General features: G+C 35.7%; 1 protein-coding gene across 5 annotated transcripts in view; it reads right to left on the reverse strand.

Moving 5' to 3' along the window:
- Window positions 1–20602, reverse strand: part of Myo61F (unconventional myosin 61F) — a 744085-nt gene that overhangs the window by 485354 nt on the left and 238129 nt on the right. For all 5 annotated transcript variants that reach the window (XM_090391651.1, XM_090391648.1, XM_090391650.1 and 2 more), the window contains exons 7-8: window positions 9447–9545; window positions 3968–4078 (exon numbers count right to left, since the gene is read on the reverse strand). In XM_090391651.1, coding sequence (XP_090247777.1) covers window positions 3968–4078; window positions 9447–9545 — 210 coding nt within the window. The remainder of the gene's footprint in view (window positions 1–3967; window positions 4079–9446; window positions 9546–20602) is intronic.

Consider the following 20602-nt stretch of genomic DNA (forward strand, 5'->3'; position numbering starts at 1 on the left):
GTTTCTACACACACACACACACACACACACACAGATGATGTACTGTTATTTTCAGTACAAAATATCTGTACTTTCATTTCATTAAAGTTAATTATTGGTTATTGTGTAATTTGTTGTTTATAATCATGCCACAGGTAATTTTAAAGATAAATAAGAAATCAAATAATATATTTGTTCACTTCATCTGCTGAGATTTCACTGGTTTTCTACCTAGCACCTTCAGAGCATAAACAGTTTGTCACCATACACAAACAGCAACAATTAGTTATAAGTAGGAACATTTAGAAGTCTTAATTGGGTCTATCTATTATTGAATACAGAGAGAGAGAGAGAGAGAGAGAGAGAGAGAGGGGCAGGGGTTGACATATTAATTTGATCTTAGAACTACTGTCTCCCGGATTTTGGGTAAATTTATACAACCATACTTGTTGAAGTTAAGGAAATGTTTTAAATCTACTGCCGATTCCAAAAACGATCTTTCTGACTTGTAATAACTTCTGTACAGTGATTTGTTTTCTTCAATCTAATCCTGCATGAAAGAATATCCAAGGCATGTCTTAAGTTCTCTGAGATGATGTTAACAGATCTTCCTGTCTGTCCATAGTAAGCCAGGTCAAAGCACAGGACACTTCATATACTCCTAAATGTGTGTTAAAGGAGAGTGTCATTAGGTGAAGGAATTTTTTTACATAAAAGAAATAAATATGTGTAAGGGGATCTTAGTGATTTTGCCAAATATTTAGAAAATTTGCATGTAGGATTGGTTTATATCATCAACAATTGGGTGTAGGGGTAGCTTCTAGGTGGCTTTACATGAAAAGCTTCAGTTTGTTAAGTATCTTAACAAACTGAAGTATCAAAGAAGTGACAATTTCAATAAATTTGCTATTCAGCAATTTTAGTAATTACCATATATTATCGCGTATAATGCGAAAAATTTATGGTAAAAAATACTACTTAAAGTTAGGGGTTCGCATTATATGCGGATCCTAAAAAATATAACATCTTATTAGACTTGCACACACAATATATACTACCTAATGCCCATGCAACCAAATCTACTTGACCCACTCGCATTCTGCGACTGAGCGCACATCATATCTGCGCATAAAGCTACTTACATTACTGGCATTATGCACAGATATGATGCGCTCTCCATTGCCGAATGATAGAGCACAGTGGGATAGATAGAGCACAGTTAGGTGTATCAGTTTAACCACAGTTCATTTTAAATATTATTTGTTAAACAAACCTAGCCTGAAAATGAGCCAACAGAAACGTAAACGTTCATCTTTTGAAGCAGGATTTAAATTGTGTGTCGTGCAGTTTGCAGAAGAACATAATAACAGTGTTGCTATGAGAGAATTTGGTGTAGCAGAGAGTAATATTAGACTTTGGTGTAAGCAAAAAGACAGTCTTGAAAAAATCCCCAAAACGAAACGTACTCGTCGTGGAGATGTAGCATCCTTTCCATAACTCGAAGAAGAGCTAAATGAATGGATTTTGATGCAACGACAAGATGGCATTATAGTAACAAGAAATGCAATTCGTTTTCGAGCTCTACAACTCAAGAATGGTAAATTCAAGGACACACCAGGTATTTCATGTTTTCTTGCTTCGCCTGGGTGGTGCAACAGATTTATGGAACGCAAAGCATTAACATTACGACACCGAGCAAAAATTGCGCAGAAGTTACCAAAGCAGCTTGAAGAAAAAGTGCAGTCCTTCCATAAATTTATCATAAAATTACGGAAGTGTCACGGATATGAACTTTCCCAAATTGGCAATATGGATGAGACGCCCATGTACTTTGATATGCCTGGGAATCGAACAGTAAACTCAGTTGGTGAAAAGGGTGTCTTCATAAAAACAATGGGACATGAAAAAACGCATTTTACCATTGTTCTAGCATGCATGGCAGACGGAACTAAATTAAAGCGAACAGTGATATTTAAAAGGAAGAAAATTCCGAAGCATATGAAATTTCCACCAGGTGTAATTGTTCGCGCCAATCAGAAAGGTTGGATGGATGAAGAAGGTGTACAATTGTGGCTGGATCAAGTATGGAACATACATCCAGGTAGCTTGTTACGTCAACAAAGCACGCTAGTCTGGGATATGTTCCGGGTACATTTAACAGAGGCAAGCAAAGAGAAAGAACGTGAGCTATGTACAGACCTAGCAGTCATACCGGGTGGTCTAACTTCCGTTCTGCGGCCGCTTGATGTCAGCTTGAATAAGCCATTTAAAGATCACTTACGTGAAAAATGGAGAGAATGGATGTCATCTGGTTTGGAGAAGATGACAAAGGGTGGGAATTTTCAGAAGCCTGAGATCACCCTAGTCACCAGCTGGGTTAAAGAAGCATGGGATTCGATACCATCTGAAATTATTCAATGCTCGTTTCTTAAATGTGGAATAAGTAATTCAATGGATGGATCCGAAGATCACGTCATATACGAAAGCGAGAATGATGCACAACAAATTGGAGAGCATGAAGATGATGACGACAACTGCTACACTGATGATGCAATCCTACAGATGAATTTATAAATGAAATGTTTGACGACTCAAAAGATGAAGAAGAATTTAAAGGATTTTGACATTTTGTTTTAAAATAAATATTTCTTTCGTTAATTCGTATTGTATTATTTATAATGTTATGGAACAAGATTAACAGATTGCATTATACATGGACATGGCATTTTAGGGATAGTTTTCAAACAAAATTTCTAGTTCGCATTATACGTGGATTGCATTATACGCCGCGATAATATATGGTACTGGTAAGTGGAATGCCTTGTCTGAGTGTGTTGTCAATGTAGACACATTGAATCAATTAAAGGCATGATTGGATGAGCTTGATGTGCGATAGTATGTACTTCTCACAATGAGTCTCTAACTCAATAGAGGTCAAATGTTAATAATAATAATAAATCTACAAGTGTTGCATATACCTTGTTATATGAGATTTCCAATCACACTCGAATACAAACCTCATTCTCAATTACTAATTCCATGTCACTTTCTGTACCATCCTTCTGTACTAACCTATTCAATGTAACAATGCCACATCAGAGCTTCCTGAAATTCCACTTCCCAATTTAGCTTCATTGGCAAACAACTGAATATCTACTCTCAAACTTGAACTACATTATCACTATATATGTCAAGTAACATTAGTTCCAGAACAGAACCATGTGATACCCTGTTCACCACCTTTCCCTCTAAATATATTGTATCCCCATACACAACTTACTACCATCCCGGTTATCAGGCTATCAAGTATCCATTCCTATCCTAGTCAATTTCAAATGCAGCCGTCGTGTGGTATTCCATTAAATGCCTTTGCAAAATCAAGGGAAAAAAATTACAATATAAGTATGTCCCCTTCCCAATACATTTATCACCCTTTTCTAAAATTTACACATTACCAACACAAAACCTCTCCTTAAATCCATGCTTCTCTCTAGAAAGGTGTATATTATCATCAATCCAAGTTTGTATTCTAAACCAGCTTCTCTAACACTTTCAATACCAAGCCAGATACACAAATTGATCTATACTTTGACAGATTGATTTGGCTTCTCTCTTATTGCAGTCACACTATACTCCTGGCACTGTTCTAATTGCTACATTATTGTTGAACGACCAAGTTGAATCCTTAATATATATGGTGATCATATCCCATTTACTCCTGCAGCCTTATGAACATAACTTAAAATTCCAAACTTTACTTTCCTGAACTTCTAGTATCCCTCTTCTTTTCACCCAGCCCCAACTTGAACTAAAGAGGAAAACAAAGCATCTTCATTCTTATTTAAATGAATTAACACAGGAGTGTGTTCATTTAGTATGTTTTAGCCATTTTTTTACATATTTTGTTTTTAAAAATACAAGAAACATAAACCATAAAATATGCTACATCAAACACCATATAAATTATATATATATAAGATATACTTACCTTACTAACAACCCTAACCGGTTTATCTAGGGCAATCACAGCTACTCCATTCTCCTCAACAAATCCAATATTACCCAGATGTAGTACTGACGCCACAATTGCAAATAATGCCTGCAATTTGAGATGACATTTATATTATTCAAAGTTAAGCTACATTTCCTAAGGAGGAAAAAAAATGTCTCAGATTTACGATTCTTATAATAATTATGATGTGACTATTATAACTGGCATAATTATCATATTAAATAATTGGTATCATAATTAGTATAAATGTTATTTCATATCTACATAAATATAGATGAAATACAAATTTATTAATGAAACAGAGTACAGTTGACCCTTGAAGAATGCGAGTTTAAACTGCAGTCCAATTTAAAAACATTTTTTTAATGAATAAATATATTGGAAAGTTTTTTGGAAATTTGTGACAATTTGGAAAAAACTCGTAGATGAACTATAAATATCGACAAAATTAAGAAAAAGTAAGGTATGTCATGAATGCCTAAAATATATGTAGATACTAATCTATTTTATCATTTACTACCATAAAGTATACACATATAAAAAGTTAAAATTTATCAAAACTTATGCCCACAAACAAATGTAAAGATGCAGTGTTAAATCATAACTGCATAAAATTAACTGTTATTAATTAGTTAAATTAATTAATTAGCATAAAAATTTTACAACAATTCATTCATTAGTGTATAGGCTAGGCTACCATAAAGCAATCGTATTGCTGCTTCTTTGTTATCAATGGATGAACCAAGCAGTGGTACTTGAAGCCAAATCCAATGAAAACAATGTCCTCAGTATTTCACCTGTACAATGCAGAGGCGAATCGACAACTCAACCTTTCTTTCTGTGGAAAAATGGTAGAATACAAACCTCACCCAAAATATCTTGGGGTGAGCCTGGACAGAAGCCTAACCTACAAAAGGCACATCAACAACCTCTCCAATAAAATTAAAACCAGAAATAATATCATTTCAAGGCTTGCTGGAACAACCTGGGGTTGTGGTACAGAAGTCCTAAGGTCATCTGCACTAGCCCTTGCATTCTCTGCAGCAGAATATTGTGCCCCTGTCTGGGAAAGAAATACACACACTAACATTATAGACACCTAGTTAAACTCTACCATGTGCACAATTAGTGGGACAGTGAGAAGCACCCTTCTCTCCTGGCTGTCTGTTCTATCTAACATTGCTCTACCACACATACAGAAAAGACAAGCCTTGATTAAGGAATTTAATAAAGCAATGAGCAACCCACTCCTGCCCCAACATCAGACTCTCATAAACCCACCTAGTCTTCGCCTCAAATCTAGAAAGCCTCTCTGGTCCATGGACAAACTCTCTTCAGCTGTGCTGCCATCAATATCTGACATATGGAGAGAATACTAGTCCAACAATCTACCAACAAACGGCTTCCTGGTAGAAGATCCCTGTGCTCCGCAGCCTGGTTTTAATCTTCCTAGGAAGATTTGGTCATCAATAAACAGGATCAGAACTAGTCAGGGCAGATGTGGCTATCTTCTACATAAATCGGGACTGTCAGATCACCCTTATTGTGATTGTTCTCCCGTGGCTCAGACGATTACTCATATTGTGTATGACTGCCCAAGGCACCAATTTCACAGTAGTGGCCTACGGCTTCCTGGTAGAAGATCCCTGTGCTCCGCAGCCTGGTTTTGATCTTCCTAGAAAGATTTGGTCATCAATAAACAGGATCAGAACTAGTCAGGGCAGATGTGGCTATCTTCTACATAAATGGGGGCTGTCAGATCACCCTTATTGTGATTGTTCTCCCGTGGCTCAGACGATTACTCATATTGTGTATGACTGCCCAAGGCACCAATTTCACAGTAGTGGCCTACTGGACATTTACAAAGTGACGGATGAGTTGTAGTTGGTATGGTGGTGGCGGTGGTTATGGAGGAAACAGAAGATCACGGTCCCATCTCACCATGAAGACATTATTCTCATAGTCACTCTCATAGTCCTTGTCATGGTATCAACAGAACTCTTCCTCATGTTAGAAGATGATGATGTAATGTGAAATGGGCCTCCTCTAATGGATCAAGTTTTCTCACACAAGACACAACTGCTCTCTAATTAAACCTAGGATACAGCTACATTTATGTTATGAAATGTTGTGAGAACACATGCAGCCTTGTCATGCTTGTTACAGCAGGATGATAACTGTCCCTAGCTTGATTATGACAAGTTACTTTTACTTTATTTATTAAAAAAAAAGGAAAGACTTAGAAAGCTGGTTGTGCCTTTTATGTAATGAACTTTTATATGTTAAGATTTTCATCATTTGTTGCTGGAAATTGTGATTGTACTTATCACTTACCAGTTTCATGTAGCCATAAGCATAAATAAATAAATAAATGGATGAATCGTTATACCTATAAACAAATATTAATTTCTTTTTCACATTATCTTTTCATTTTTGAGTAAAACTTACAGTATCGATAAATATAGTACAGTACTGTAAATGTATTTTCACTTCCTTATGATTTTCTTTAATAATATTTTCTTTTCACTAGCTTACTTTATTGTAAGAATACAGTATATATACATACATACCATATCAAATATGTGTTAATTGACTGTTTATGTTATTGGTAAGGCTTCTGGTCAACAGTAGGCTATTAGTAGTAATTTTTGGGAGTCAAAAGTCATACGCGGATTTTCTAACAATACGGGGGGGGGGGGGGGGAGTCAGCAGCCACAACCTCCATGTTGTTCTGTGGTCAACTGTATTTAAATAAAATGTCAGAATTTTAAAAAAGTAATAACTGAGCTTAATAAGAGATTCTAATATTGTCAAAATGAACTACATGAATGACATGTCAAAATAATAATAATAATAGATAAAAAAAAAAAGACATTAATAATTCAAGGTCAGGCATGTTTAACTTGTAATGTTGGAGAGTGACTCAGTTTGTTTATGTGAAAATGTTACAATGTTAGTATAACTTCCACCTTTGTTTGAGAATTTTCTTAGCTGCTTATCTTCAGCTTTTAATTTATTGTTTAGTAATTGTCCCCCCCCCCCGCCCCGCACCAAACAATGAACCCTACAACATTAATTCTAATAAATATTCAAAGAAAGGATTACCTTAGCAGAAAGGTTTCCAGTTGTGACAGAAGACAGAGAAAAATATGAAGGATATAATATCAGTGGGTCTACTTAATGAATCAATACTCCATGTCATTGCTGAAAAAATTAAAAATACATATAAAAGTTCCATGACTATGAAAGCATGTTGTGGCAGTTCATGGAAAAAATGAAAATGATTCTAGTTTCACGGATTACATCGAAATCAAAGAAATGTTCTCATTTCTGTTCAATTGATTCAAGAAAAAAGAACAAATTATTTATTATTCTTTAAAAAAGTGATTTTATGAGGCTATAGCATTTAAGGCAAGTGTCATATGGATTTAAAAATTCAAACTTTCAGTCGAACTACATGTATGATAGTACTACATGAAAAACATCATTACCAAATTCCTATCTATAATTTTTCTCCAAATCAATCTGTTACCTGTCAAGACTCCAACTTTATTGGATCTTATATTTCTGTCTTCTAAGGTACTTTTCACTGTATCAATCCACCTACATCTTGGTCTTCCTGTGGGTCTTTTTCCTGCCAACCTTGCAAAGAACACTCGTTTTGCTAATCTTTCCTCTCCCATTCCATTTAAGAGACCATACCACCTGAGATTAGCTCTGCTAGCATATTCCTGGATGTTAACGATGTCAAGTTCATTCCTAATATCCTCATTTTTAATATGGACACTCATATCTGTAGTTTCTAGTAAGTCTTTGGTCAAGAGTTTTATTTCTAACCCAGCTCTCAGATCCATAAGTTGAAATTGTTTTGAACATTGTCATGTATTACAGCTAATTTAGTGGTTTGATTAATTTCTCTGTTATTCCATATAAATTTATTCAGTTGCCCATACCAGCTTTCCTGATTTTATTGTCTATTTCCATATTTAATTTATCATCTTTACTAAAAATCATATACCTAGGTAGCTAAAATGTTTTACTTGTTCTATAGGTTCTCCATTCATAATGCTGTTAATATTTTCAATGCTTCTGCTTATTTTCATTGTCTTTGTACCAAATCTATTACAAAAGTTAGCAATTTAGTCAGGGAATCTTGCAGACTTGTACCAGATTTATTTAAAAGTACAACATCATCTGCATAAAGTAAAGAGCTGAGATTAACATCCTCCAGGCACACACTCTCCTCTGGCATTCTATTTTGCTTTCCACCACCTGCTTCTCTCTCTCCTCTGACAATTTCTCTGCTTGCCCTCCAACTTACCTGCTTCCTGTCATCTCTCCATCGCTAGCTCCTTCACTGTCTTGCCTTCCTCTCATTCCCTCTCTTCTCCTTGTTCTCCTATTCTCTCCTCTTCTATCATTCCAATAACTCTCTCTCACTCTTACCCTCATTCGCTTCACATCCATTCTTTCCAGTCTTCTAATCCTTTCTTTCACAACACTTTTTAACTCATTCCTCATAGGTTGCACTTCTTCCTTCATTGCATCTATCACTCTCCAAGCAAACTACTCTCACTCAACATTCATCGTCCCAATCAACACTAACTTCCATAACTAAGCCATTTTTCAAACCTACTACACTCCCTAATTTTTATATTCTTATGTACATGCTGCTCATCTTCCTCATCCTCAATCATGCTACTTGTCTCTCTCTCTCTCTCTCTCTCTGTGTGTGTCAGGATTCACTCATTTTTGATGTAATGTAACTCTGCTAAAATCTGTTATGCTAATTTCAATATCACCAAGTCCTTCCCATTTTCTACATTTTAAGCAGGCATGCACTGCCCAGTCTCTCACCTGCTACATTTCCAACTACTAAGATGCAAACATGCTGCAAGCACAGCATACCACAAAATCCCATAGTATGCTGTATAAAATGTAGTCTTTAAATGGTGGCAGACTGGGAAATAACCTATCAACAAACTGAATTGCAGCAGCCACCATTATTCAAACACTGCAACATAGAACACTAATAAAGATGGTAAAATGTTGAAATACAAATTCAACAACTGTAAGCTATCTGCAGACTATATATGTTCTATCTAAATCTGACTCCCTGTAAATATAAAGAAAAAATTCTAAATAACTGAAACATATATTTTTCGTTGTCACCTCTTAACAAGTCCAACTATAACTTCACCCTCTGGTAGATTTTTTTTTACCAGTAAAAGATAATTATTTGATATATTAACAGTTATTGTAGACCACAATAGAGAGGAAAGTCTTTTCACAATGAAATTTGGCATATATAAATATATTGTTCAGTATCTCACATACCAAAACATAGGCAATCTTCATCCCTGAAAAATTCCTAACTGCATCATTTACAAAAAAGAAAAAATATTGATAAAATGTTAGTTTAATAAATGTGCTGAAAAATTTGATTTCTTCTTACCTGCTCTTCTTCTTTGCTGAAATCTATAACTGCCAATGCATCTTTAACAACCTTAAACTGACTTGCATCATCTATACCAGAAACTTCACTGCTGTTGCCCTGCAATTTTATATCATATTAAAGTGAATAAACAATAATCTGAATGGACAAATAATATTATCAAATATGCATTTATTTACTATGCTATCTGATCGTCTGATGCATTAGATAATAATAATAAACAATATTTTGGTCTGTTATTTTATTTCACTTCTTTACCCAATTTAAAGGAATATTTGAGGTATAATTTAAATACTAATTCAGAACATTGGATCTTTCCAATGAACTATTAAAACTGGATTTGAAATACAACATAATGTAACATCTTGGCTGTTGCCAAAAGCAAATCGAATAGCAAATATGAGATCAAATAACATACATCATAATGCAAGCATCAAAACAGAAAATAATATATACCAACAAATCAGCTGTTATGAAAATGAAGATGTTGAAGAATTCTAAGACATAGTGTCGAATACAATATACTAGTAGCAAGGCTTATACGTTGGTCAGACATAACTGGTGGTCACATTCCTGAAGATGGCAATGTGATGTTGCCGAAATATAGAAGTTATTCATTAAAGTTACCTCTAATTAATATACTTTATATGCGTTGTTAATTCCGTAAACTAATCACCAGTTATGAATACAATATAGCAGGATCCTACACCCCATACAATAGTGTTGGGAGATTTTAAACAACTGGAAAAGCCCAAACCAGAAATGGACATGGATTACTCGAACAATCAAAGTGAAATAAATTATATTTTGTCATTTCATGTTTTAGTCAATAAATCAAACAAGAATAAGAAGTGATCGCAGAATAGTTAGAGGGAAAATAATAATAGAAGAAAAAAAGTTATATATTTTGTTTTATTATTTCATCTTACAAAGATAATTTCATCAAAAGATAATATCATCTTATAAAGATACATTAGTAGCCAAAAAATATTATATCAAGAAAGAATTGCAGAAAAACAGAAATCGACAAATGGGATAATATACAGGAAAATCTTAATCTACTTATCATAAAAGGTGCACATAAGATTGCAAAACATAAAAAGGCTAAAAATAAAAGTCCCTCAGAAGTAATAAAACTGAAATATATCTTAAAAGGTAAAGCATGTAAGTTAGTTTTTAAAAATAATGAATATCAAACAGCTTTCAGAGGTGAACTGTAGATGTAAATATACAAATACTATTTAAGAAAAATGACAGAGTTTGAAGACAAGACTCAAACTATGGAGACACACATTATCAAACTGAAGAAAACATTGATTAAACATGGTAATGTTGTCTGCAAGAATAAAAAAAAAAAAAAAATTCAGAATTCCATGATGGACTAAGGAAATTAAAGAGGCAGTTATGGAAAAAGAAGAAAGCATATAGAAACAGTCTAACAAATAAGTCAGCACAATCTGATCTGATAAAGTACAGAGAATAGAAATATCAGATATTATATACAAATGTACAAGAGTAGTACAAGTAGAAAAACACAACAGCATGTAAAAACCTTAACAAAGTCATGGGAAGACTTTGGTAAGAATATTAAAATTAATTATCTAAAATGCATAAAAATGTACTGGAGGCTACTAAAATACTTGAGAAATTGAAAAAAGTGCAATGTAAGAAGAATCATATGATAAAGAGGACATGAAAATTGAAGATGAAGATATAACAAAGTTTAATGGACTGAAAAAGCACTGAAAATTAATTAAAAATAGTATTTAATATTTCATCTCAGCTATAGCCACATTGTCAGGGAGTACCAAATGAGACCTCTCTCTCTCTCTCTCCTGCATACGGAGAGGGAGGGAGGGAGGAAGAGAGAGAGAGAGAGAGAGAGAGAACAAAACTAATTGAAACATGTGGACAAAAGAACTTCTGTGTTGTGTGGACTTCTACACTGTTGTGTATTAAGAATATTTTAAAATAAACTTGTTATATTTGTAAATTATTTTTATAACTTTATAATTTACCCAAAATAACCCCTAATTGTTTTGAGCAGTATATTAAATATAGTATAGTTTGATAGAATTTTTTTAGACAATTCCATCATTTTGTTTCTCTCTCTCTCTCTCTTTCTTTCTCTGCCTGTGTGTGTGTGTAAAACAAAATAAATGAATTATTATAATTTGTAAACAGATGGAATTGCCATTTGGGAATTTTAATAACAGTTTAGTTATGTTACACTTCTGCATAACTATCTGAATTGTTCATAATTCCATATACAGAGCTAAGAGAATAAAATTACAAATAAAATGAACAGAATAAAATTATTCAGTTTGATCTTGGGTTATTGTTATTCTTGAAATAAGTCCACAAAATATAAAATAAAATTTTTTATGATATGTGACATAGCAACATATTTATCTATTTCTTATGCAAGAAAAATTATGAAAATTGGTTGCTTTGCACATGCAAATTATTTTGTGAAAAAGTTTATAAAATTCTGTTACTCATATGACTTCTCCTGTGTATACTAAAAAAAGATGATGAACTTATAAAATCTATCCATAGATTTTGAAGAAATGTAACTATGGATAATTGGTTCACCTAAGTACTTTTGACTGAAGTCAAATTATACAGTGATTACTATATATTAGCAGCTATTTATTACAGACTAATCACCATCTGAGGAGTAGTGGTAAAAGTATTGGAAAAGTTGGTTAAAGACAAAATTCAAGAATGGGTGAATCAGGATATGATACTCTATAGAGGCCAACATGGTTTTGTTAAAGGTAGATCCTGCCTTAGCAATCTATTAACTTTTCATAATAGAATGACATCTGAGTTGGACAAAGGAACTGGCTACACAGTGGTACTTCTGGATTTTGCTAAGGCTTTTGACAGGATACCCCATGGAGCAGATGGGAATGGATACTAAATTGGTGATATGGATAGGAGAATGGCTCAGGGAGAGATACCAGAAGGTGGTGTATGGATGAGCCGAGTCCGGGATGAGGCAGGTGACCAGTGGTGTGCCTCAGGGCTCTGTGCTTGGGCCATTATTGTTTAATTTGTATATAAATGATATAGGAAATGGCTTAATGGGAGATATTCAGTTGTTTGCTGATGATGCAAAGTTGGGTAGTGCAATAAAAAATCAAGCTGATGTTGAAAGTTTGCAGGATGGTTTAAATAAGCTGGTAGAATGGGCAAAAGGTAATGGATGTCAGTTCAATGTGGAAAAGTGTAAAGTTATGCATTTTGGGATTAAAAGATTACCAGCTGTGTACTACATTGATGGAACAGTACTCCAAGAGATTGATGAGGCTAGGGACTTAAGGGTGTTGGTAGATAGGGAGATAAAGTTCAGGGGACACATTGCTAAGGTGTCCAAGATTGCACATAGGATTACTTGGTTGTTGAGGGACACACTGACATCTAGAGATAAAGAGGTTATTATTCCCCTTTATAAAGCATTGATACTTCCACATTTGGATTACTGTACTTGGGTCTGGTCACCTGGATTCCTTGGAGATGAGGAGGCTGTGGAGAGGTTCAGAGAAGAGTGACTAAGTTGGTGATTGATGTAAAAAATGCTCCTTACATTGATAGATTGAGAGCTTTTGGATTGCAGAGGTTGGTTGATAGGCGGAGAAAAGGGGATAAGATAAAAACATTTAAATTACTGAAAGGTTTTTATAGGATTGATGAAGGGGAAATGTTTCAACTGTGTGATAGTGATGGAAGAACAAGAGGTCATCCCTGGAAATTAAAGAACATTGTGGTTAACAAGGGTGTGAGAACAAGGTCTCTTGTCTGGAGGGTGGTGAATTATTGGAATTCATTGCCTGACTTAGTTGTGAGTTCTTCATCTGTAAATGAATTCAAGGAGAGATATGACAGATATTGTTTTGTCAGTTTGGGTCTCCCGCGATGAGTCTACTGACTCCATGGAGATACCCGTAATAATAATAAAAAGACTAGAGGTCAAAGCTGTATAACTGAGAGGAGACCTCCACATAGCCTTTAAAGGAATGCGGAGAACCGACCAGGGCTTCTGACCTAATGTCCAATCCTCACCTTCTCATGGTGCACCCTGTTGGGTATCTACTTTGATACTGAACGAACGAGGATGGGCTGGCAATTTGGGATTTAGCCGACCAAATTGTATTCTTATTGGTTAAACCAAAATAAAAAATGATGGTACAACATGACAAAATTTCATGCCGGCTGGGGCGTCGCCCGGTTAAACAAGGCCCCCGTTGTTTTCGCCAGGGAACCAGGGCGAACAGCGAAAAGTCAGCTACTGGAACAAATCTGAAAACAAACCCCAACTCAACATCACCAGAGTTAAAGATCGGTACTATCAACGTAAGAAGCCTGAATGGCAAAGAAATGGAGCTAGCTGAGGAATTAGATAAGTACCAGATCGACATAATAGGGGTGACTGAAACAAAAAAGACCAAAACTGGTGAGATCTTTCTGAGCAATAAATACAAAATGTTATATTCAGGCAATAACAATCAAGGAAAAGAAGGAGTGGCCATAGTATTCAACACAAAATACGAGGCTAATCTTCTTGAATGGCAGTCAGTCTCAAGTAGAGTAATGTGGGCAAATATGAGAATGGGGAACTGGACAATGAGACTTATTTGTGCCTATGGTCCCACAGAAGGTTCTACTAAGGTAGAAGTGGAGGAATTTTTTGAGGCTTTAGAAAAAGCAACTGACACAATGAAAAAGGAAAAGTTGGTCCTTGTTGGGGATCTAAATAGTAGAGTAGGAAATGATTGTGAGACATACAAAAATATTTTGGGAAAATTTGGAGAAAAGAGCAAAGCTAATAATAATGGCAAATATCTATTGGATTTCTGCTCAGGACATGGACTGGTTATTACTAACACCATGTTCCAACATAAAAATGTGCACAAATTCACATGGAGAGAGGCAAGGAATAAGAAAAGTCTCATTGACTATGTTATTGTTGATAGTGATGTTTTCTCCCTGGTGCAGGACACCAGAGTGTACAGAGGATTTGAAATTGGAAGTGATCACTATTTAGTCTTGAGCAGGATAAAATTGAATTTCATATTGAAAAGAATAACATGTAAGAAAGTTTTAAAGCGAATAAAAGTTGAGCAGCTCTCAGATGTAAACTGTAGACTAAAATACAGAAATATTATTGAAAAGAAAATGAAAGAGTTTGAGAACAGGAATCAAACCTTGGAGATTCAGTGGCAAACTCTGAAGGAAACATTGATTGATTCTGCCAGAGAGGCATGTGGTGAGGTTGTGTGCAAAGATAAAAAAATCAGAACTCCCTGGTGGACACAGGAAGTTAAAGAGGCAGTGAAGGAAAAGAAGAAAGCATATCAAAAGTTCCTGGCAAATAAGTCAGCTTTTACTCTTACAGAATACAGAGACAAATGTAAGAAAGCTAAACAGTGTGTAAAACTAGCTAAACAAAAGTCATGGGAGGACTTTGGCAAGAATATAGAAAATAAATATCAAGAAGGTGGCAAAATATTCTGGAGGTTGTTGAAGAAGCTTAGGAATGGAGGAAAGAGTGCTGTAAAAGGAATTAGAGATGATAAAGGTGAAATGAAAACAGGAGAAAAAGATATCCTTGAAGTATGGAGTAATTACTTTGAAAAACTGCTAAATGAAACAAGCAGTGATGACAGCACAGTGATAAAAAACACTGACCAGGCATGCAGTCAGGAATACATATCCATACTTGAAGTAGAAAAAGCCATCAAAGGCTTGAAATGTGGAAAGGCAGCAGGAGTAGATGATATTCGACCAGAAATGCTGAAGTATGGTGGTATAAGAGTCTTACAGTGGCTGCACTGCATAGTTCAGAAAGCCTGGACAGAGGGACGAATTCCCGATGATTGGAGTAGAGCTCTCATAGTACCCATATATAAAAAGGGAAATAAAACTGAATGTGAGAATTACAGAGGTATTTCCCTACTGAGTGTTCCTGGCAAGATCTATGCAAGTATACTTGAGAAACGGTTGAGAAGAATTGTGGAAGAAAAGCTTGGGGAAGAACAAGCTGGATTCAGGCCAAATAGAGGCTGTCAGGATCAGATCTTCACTTTACGACAAATAGTCGAGAAAGCATGGGAATATAACAAAGATCTGTATTTAAGTTTTGTCGATTTGGAAAAGGCATATGACAAGGTGCCAAGAGAGAAGCTATTCAATACGCTGCAGTTATATGGTGTCGATGGGGCATTATATCAAGCAATACTTAGTCTTTATTTGAGTTGTAAGTCAGCAGTTAGAATTGAAGGAAGTACAGGAAGATGGTTTACTGTTAAATCTGGTGTGAGACAAGGATGTACATTATCCCCTCTGTTATTCATTATCTATATGGATCACATTATGAAGGAATGTGGTATTAAACCTGATATCAAAATTGGAGATGTTAATGTCAGCTCTTTGCTTTATGCGGATGATGTTATACCTCTAAATAAATCCGCTACAAGTCTGCAAGATTCTCTGACTAAATTGAATAGCTGTTGTAATAGATATGGTATGAAGGTCAGCAATAAAAAGACAAAGACAATGAAAATAGGCAGAATCATTGAAAATGTCAACTGTGTTGTGAATGGAGAACCTGTGGAACAAGTAAAACATTTCAGCTACTTAGGCACAATTTTTACTGAAGATGGTAAACTAAATATAGAAATAGACAACAGAATCAGCAAAGCTGGTATCGTGGGAAGTCAATTGAATAAATTCATATGGAATAAGAAAGAAATTAGTCGGAACACTAAATTAGCTGTATACAAGACTGTGTTCAAACCAATTTTAACTTATGGATCTGAGAGCTGGGTCAGAAGTAAAACACTTGACCAAAGACTAGAGACCGCAGATATGAGAGTCCTGAGAAAGATTAGAGGCGTGAACAGATGGCATCAATGGCAATATCATATTAAAAATGAGGATATTAGGAAAGAACTTGACATTGTCAGCATCCAGGAATGCGTTAGCAGAGCTAATCTCATATGGTATGGTCACTTAAATAGAATGGGAGAGGAAAGATTAGCAAAACAAGTGTTCTCTGCCAGGTTGGCAGGAAAACGACCCAGAGGAAGACCAAGATATAGGTGGATTGATACGGTACAAAGTGCCTTAGACGATAGAAATATAAGATCTGATAATGTTGGAGTCTTGACAAGTAACAGACTGATTTGGAGGAAAATTGTAGATAGGAAGTTAGTAATGATGTAATTTTTTCATGTAGTACTGTCATATCCTGTACACCCCTTGAGGGTACATGGCAGGAATTTGATGATGATGACGATGATGATGAGTAGGAAGGTCACTGAATCAGTCGTTATAGTGGAATTACTGAGTGAGCACTTTGTAAGAGTATATCACCCAGGTGGTGACATTGAAGGAATGAAAGAACCATTAGTTTATAGGGGAACTGTGGTGAATGAAGTGGAGGTGAATAGGCTATTACAGAACCTTAATGTGAATACATCTGTGGGATTGGATGGTATACCAGCACAGGTCTTAAGTGAAGTGGCTAAAGAATTGTCAGCGCTCTTGACCATATTGTTTAATCTGAGTTTTGGATCTGGTTTAGTCCCGAAGGGGTGGAAAGAGGAGAAAATAGTTCCACTGCATAAAGGAGGATCCAAGACTACTGTTGCAAATAACAAACCGATCAGCATATCAGGAGTCGTTGTCAAGGTCTTGGAGAAAGTAGTCAAGGGAAAAATACAGGAATGGATTGATGAAAATGAGATACTGTGTGGGGGACAGCATGGTTTTGTGAAGGGTAGATCATGCCTCAGTAACTTGCTCAGGTTTTAAAACACAGTGACGGTTGAACTGGATAAGGGTAATGGGTTTACAGTGATACTGCTGAACCTGGCTAAGGACTTTGACAGGATACCACATGGAATTCTAATCCATAAACTGCAACATATGGGAATGGATATAGGTGAGATGGATAGGAGGGTGGATGATAGAGAGATACCAGAGAGTAGTTTACTCAGGAGTAAAGTCCAAAAGACAGCCTGTGACTAGTGGTGTGTCTCAGGGTTCTGTTCTTGGACCACTGCTGTTTAATTTGATCATTAACGATATAGGGAAGGATCTGAGGGGAACGGAACAGTTCATTTGTTTGCTGATGATGCAAAGTTGCGTAGGGCAATAGTGAATGCAGAAGATGTCAAAATTCTGCAGGATGATGTGGATAGATTGGAGGTCTTGGCTAAGGAGAATGGATGTCAATTTAATGTGGCAAAATGTAAGGTTATGCATTTTGGGGTGAAAAGATTAGCAGCAGTATATCACATTGGTGGAACTGTACTCCAGGAGATTGATGAGGCCAGGGACTTGGGAGTGTTGGTGGATAGGGAGTTGAAGTTTAGGGGGAACATTGCAAAAGTGGCTAAATCAACTAATCAAATCACTTGGATGCTGAAGAATACTTTGACGAGCAGAGATAAGCAAGTTATTGTTCCTCTGTATCGAGCATTGATAAGACCCCATCTCGACTACTGTGCCCAGATTTGGTCACCTAGGTTTCTTCTAGATGGGGAGGAGGTTGAGAGGATCCGGAGGCGAGTGACCAAGATCTATGGAATGAACCTTATGAAAACAGGTTGAAGATTTGTGGGTTGCAGAAACTGGTTGATAGGCAGAAAAGGGGAGATATGACTGAGACATTCAAATTGCTGAAGGGTTTCTATAGGATTAATTCAGAGGATATTTTTGATAATAGGACAGGCAAGAGTGTGGATAGTAAGGGTGTTACAGCTGGGTTTTTTACTTTTAGAGTGGTGAATGAATGGAATAAGCTGCCAGAGTCTGTTGTGGGTGCTATGACGGTGAATGAGTTCAAGGCAAAGTATGATAGATACTGTGTGAATGTCGAATAGTTGTGATGGACATGATGTTTAGGGCCTCCCTCAATGAGTCTAAGGACTCCTTGGAGTCGCCCATTATAATAATATTAATAACTAGGTAGGGTGGCCTCTCTGGATACCTGCCGACAGCCTAGGATGTAAAGTGGAATCTCTAAGTATTAATGTTTCCCATATTTTACGAAGTTTTATGCATCATCATCAAATTCCTGACATCTACCCTCAAGGGGTGTACAGGATATGATAGTACTACATGAAAAACTTACATCATTACTAGCTTCCTATCTACAATTTTCCTCCAAATCAATCTATTACCTGTCAAGACTCCAACATTATCAGATCTTATATTTCTGTTTTCTAAGACACTTTTTACTGTATCAATCCACCTATATCTTGAGATTAGCTTTGCTAACACATTCCTGGATGCTAACAATGTCAAGTTCTTTCTTAATATCCTCATTTTTAATATGATATTGCCATTGATGTGATCTGTTCATGCCCATAATCCTTCTCAGGACTCTCATATCTACGGTCTCTAGTCTTTCGTCAAGTTTTTTACTTTTAACAGTTCTCAGATCTATAAGTTAAAATTGGTATGAACACTGTCTTATATACAGCTAATTTAGTGTTTGTGACTAATTTCTCTCTTATTCCTCATAAATTTATTTAGTTGACTTCTGACCATACTAGTTTTGTTGATTTGGTTGTCTATTTCCATATTTAATTTACCATCTTCATTAAAAATCATGCCTAACTAGCTGAAATGTTTTACTTGTTCTATAGGTTCTCCATTCACAATGCAATTGATATTTTCAATGCTTCTGCCTATTTTCATTGTCTTTGTTTTGTTATTGCTGACCTTCATACCAAATTATTACAACAGTTGTTCAATTTAGTCAGGGAATCTTGCAGGCTTGTAGCAGATTTATTTAGAAGTATAACATCGTCTGCATAAAGCAAAGAGCTGACATTAACATCTCCAATTTTGATATCAGGTTTAATACCACTTTCCTTCATAATGTGATCCATATAGATAATGAATAACACATCTGCAGACCCAACTTTCTTCTACATGAATACAACAAAATCATGAAAATCAAAAATCTTCCAATCCATGAAGACATCCCACCCCTAGAAATCAACAGCCTAAAGTCAAGGTACCTTCCAATCTTAACAGCAAAAAACACTTCAACAGGGATCTTCTATGAATTAGTCGACCCAACACAGATACCTTCGGGTTTTGACCTACCTCGGAAAACTTGGTCTGCCCTTAACCGAATCCCCATTTGTAAAGGTGGTCTGCACAACTGCCATGATTGGTGTGGATTCTGAAAAAGCACTGAAAATTAATTAACTGGGTAAGGTGTGACTGTGGGGTGATCCACAGTCACAACTTACCCAGGTGTGACTGTGGATCACCCCACCAGACAATTAATCATATTACAGCAGAATGTGTCCTACATGCATACAGTGGAAACCTGTCAGACTTCATCCATGTTACACCAAGTGCAGTCGACTGGATAATCAACCTAGACATTCAGTTGTAGCCTATTCTTGATTCTTGAGTGTCTCTTTTATGACTGTATTATGTCTAATTATTGTACACATGTCTATTATTATGTCCATATATATTAGGATTAATGTAATGTAACTTTTCATGTGTGAGCCATATGCTCAATAAATAAATGATAACAGAGGAGATAATGTACATCCTTTCTGGCCAAATATCATCTACTCCAGCTGCCTTTCTACATTTCAGGCTTTTGATGGCTTTTTCTACTACAAGTATGCAATCAGATATATATTCTGATTGCATGCCTGGTAATTTTTTTTTACCACTGTGCTATCACTGATTGTTTCATTTAGGAATTTCTTTGAAGTAATGACTCCATACTTTAAGGATATCTTTTTCTCCAGTTTTCATGTCATTGTTATTATCTCTAATTTCTTTTACAGCACTTTTTCCTCCATTTCTATGCTTCTTCAACAACCTCCAGAATATCTTGCCACCTTCTTGATATTTATTTTCTGGGTTTTTACCAAAGTCTTCCCATGACTTTTGTTTAGCTAGTTTTACACACTGTTTAGCTTTCTTACATTTGTCTCTGTATTCTCTAAAATACAAGCTGACTTATTTGTGAGGAACTTTTGATATGCTTTCTTCTTTTCCTTCACTGCCTCTTTAACTTCCTGTGTCCACCATGGAGTTCTGATTTTTCTATCCTTGCAGACAACCTCACCACGTGCCTCTCTGGCTGAATCAATCAACATTTTCTT

The sequence above is a fragment of the Typopeltis vanoorti genome, chromosome 4 (assembly GCF_054136105.1).
Source record: "Typopeltis vanoorti isolate ZY-2024b chromosome 4, IOZ_Tvanoo_1.0, whole genome shotgun sequence".
Lineage (NCBI taxonomy): Eukaryota > Metazoa > Arthropoda > Arachnida > Uropygi > Thelyphonidae > Typopeltis > Typopeltis vanoorti.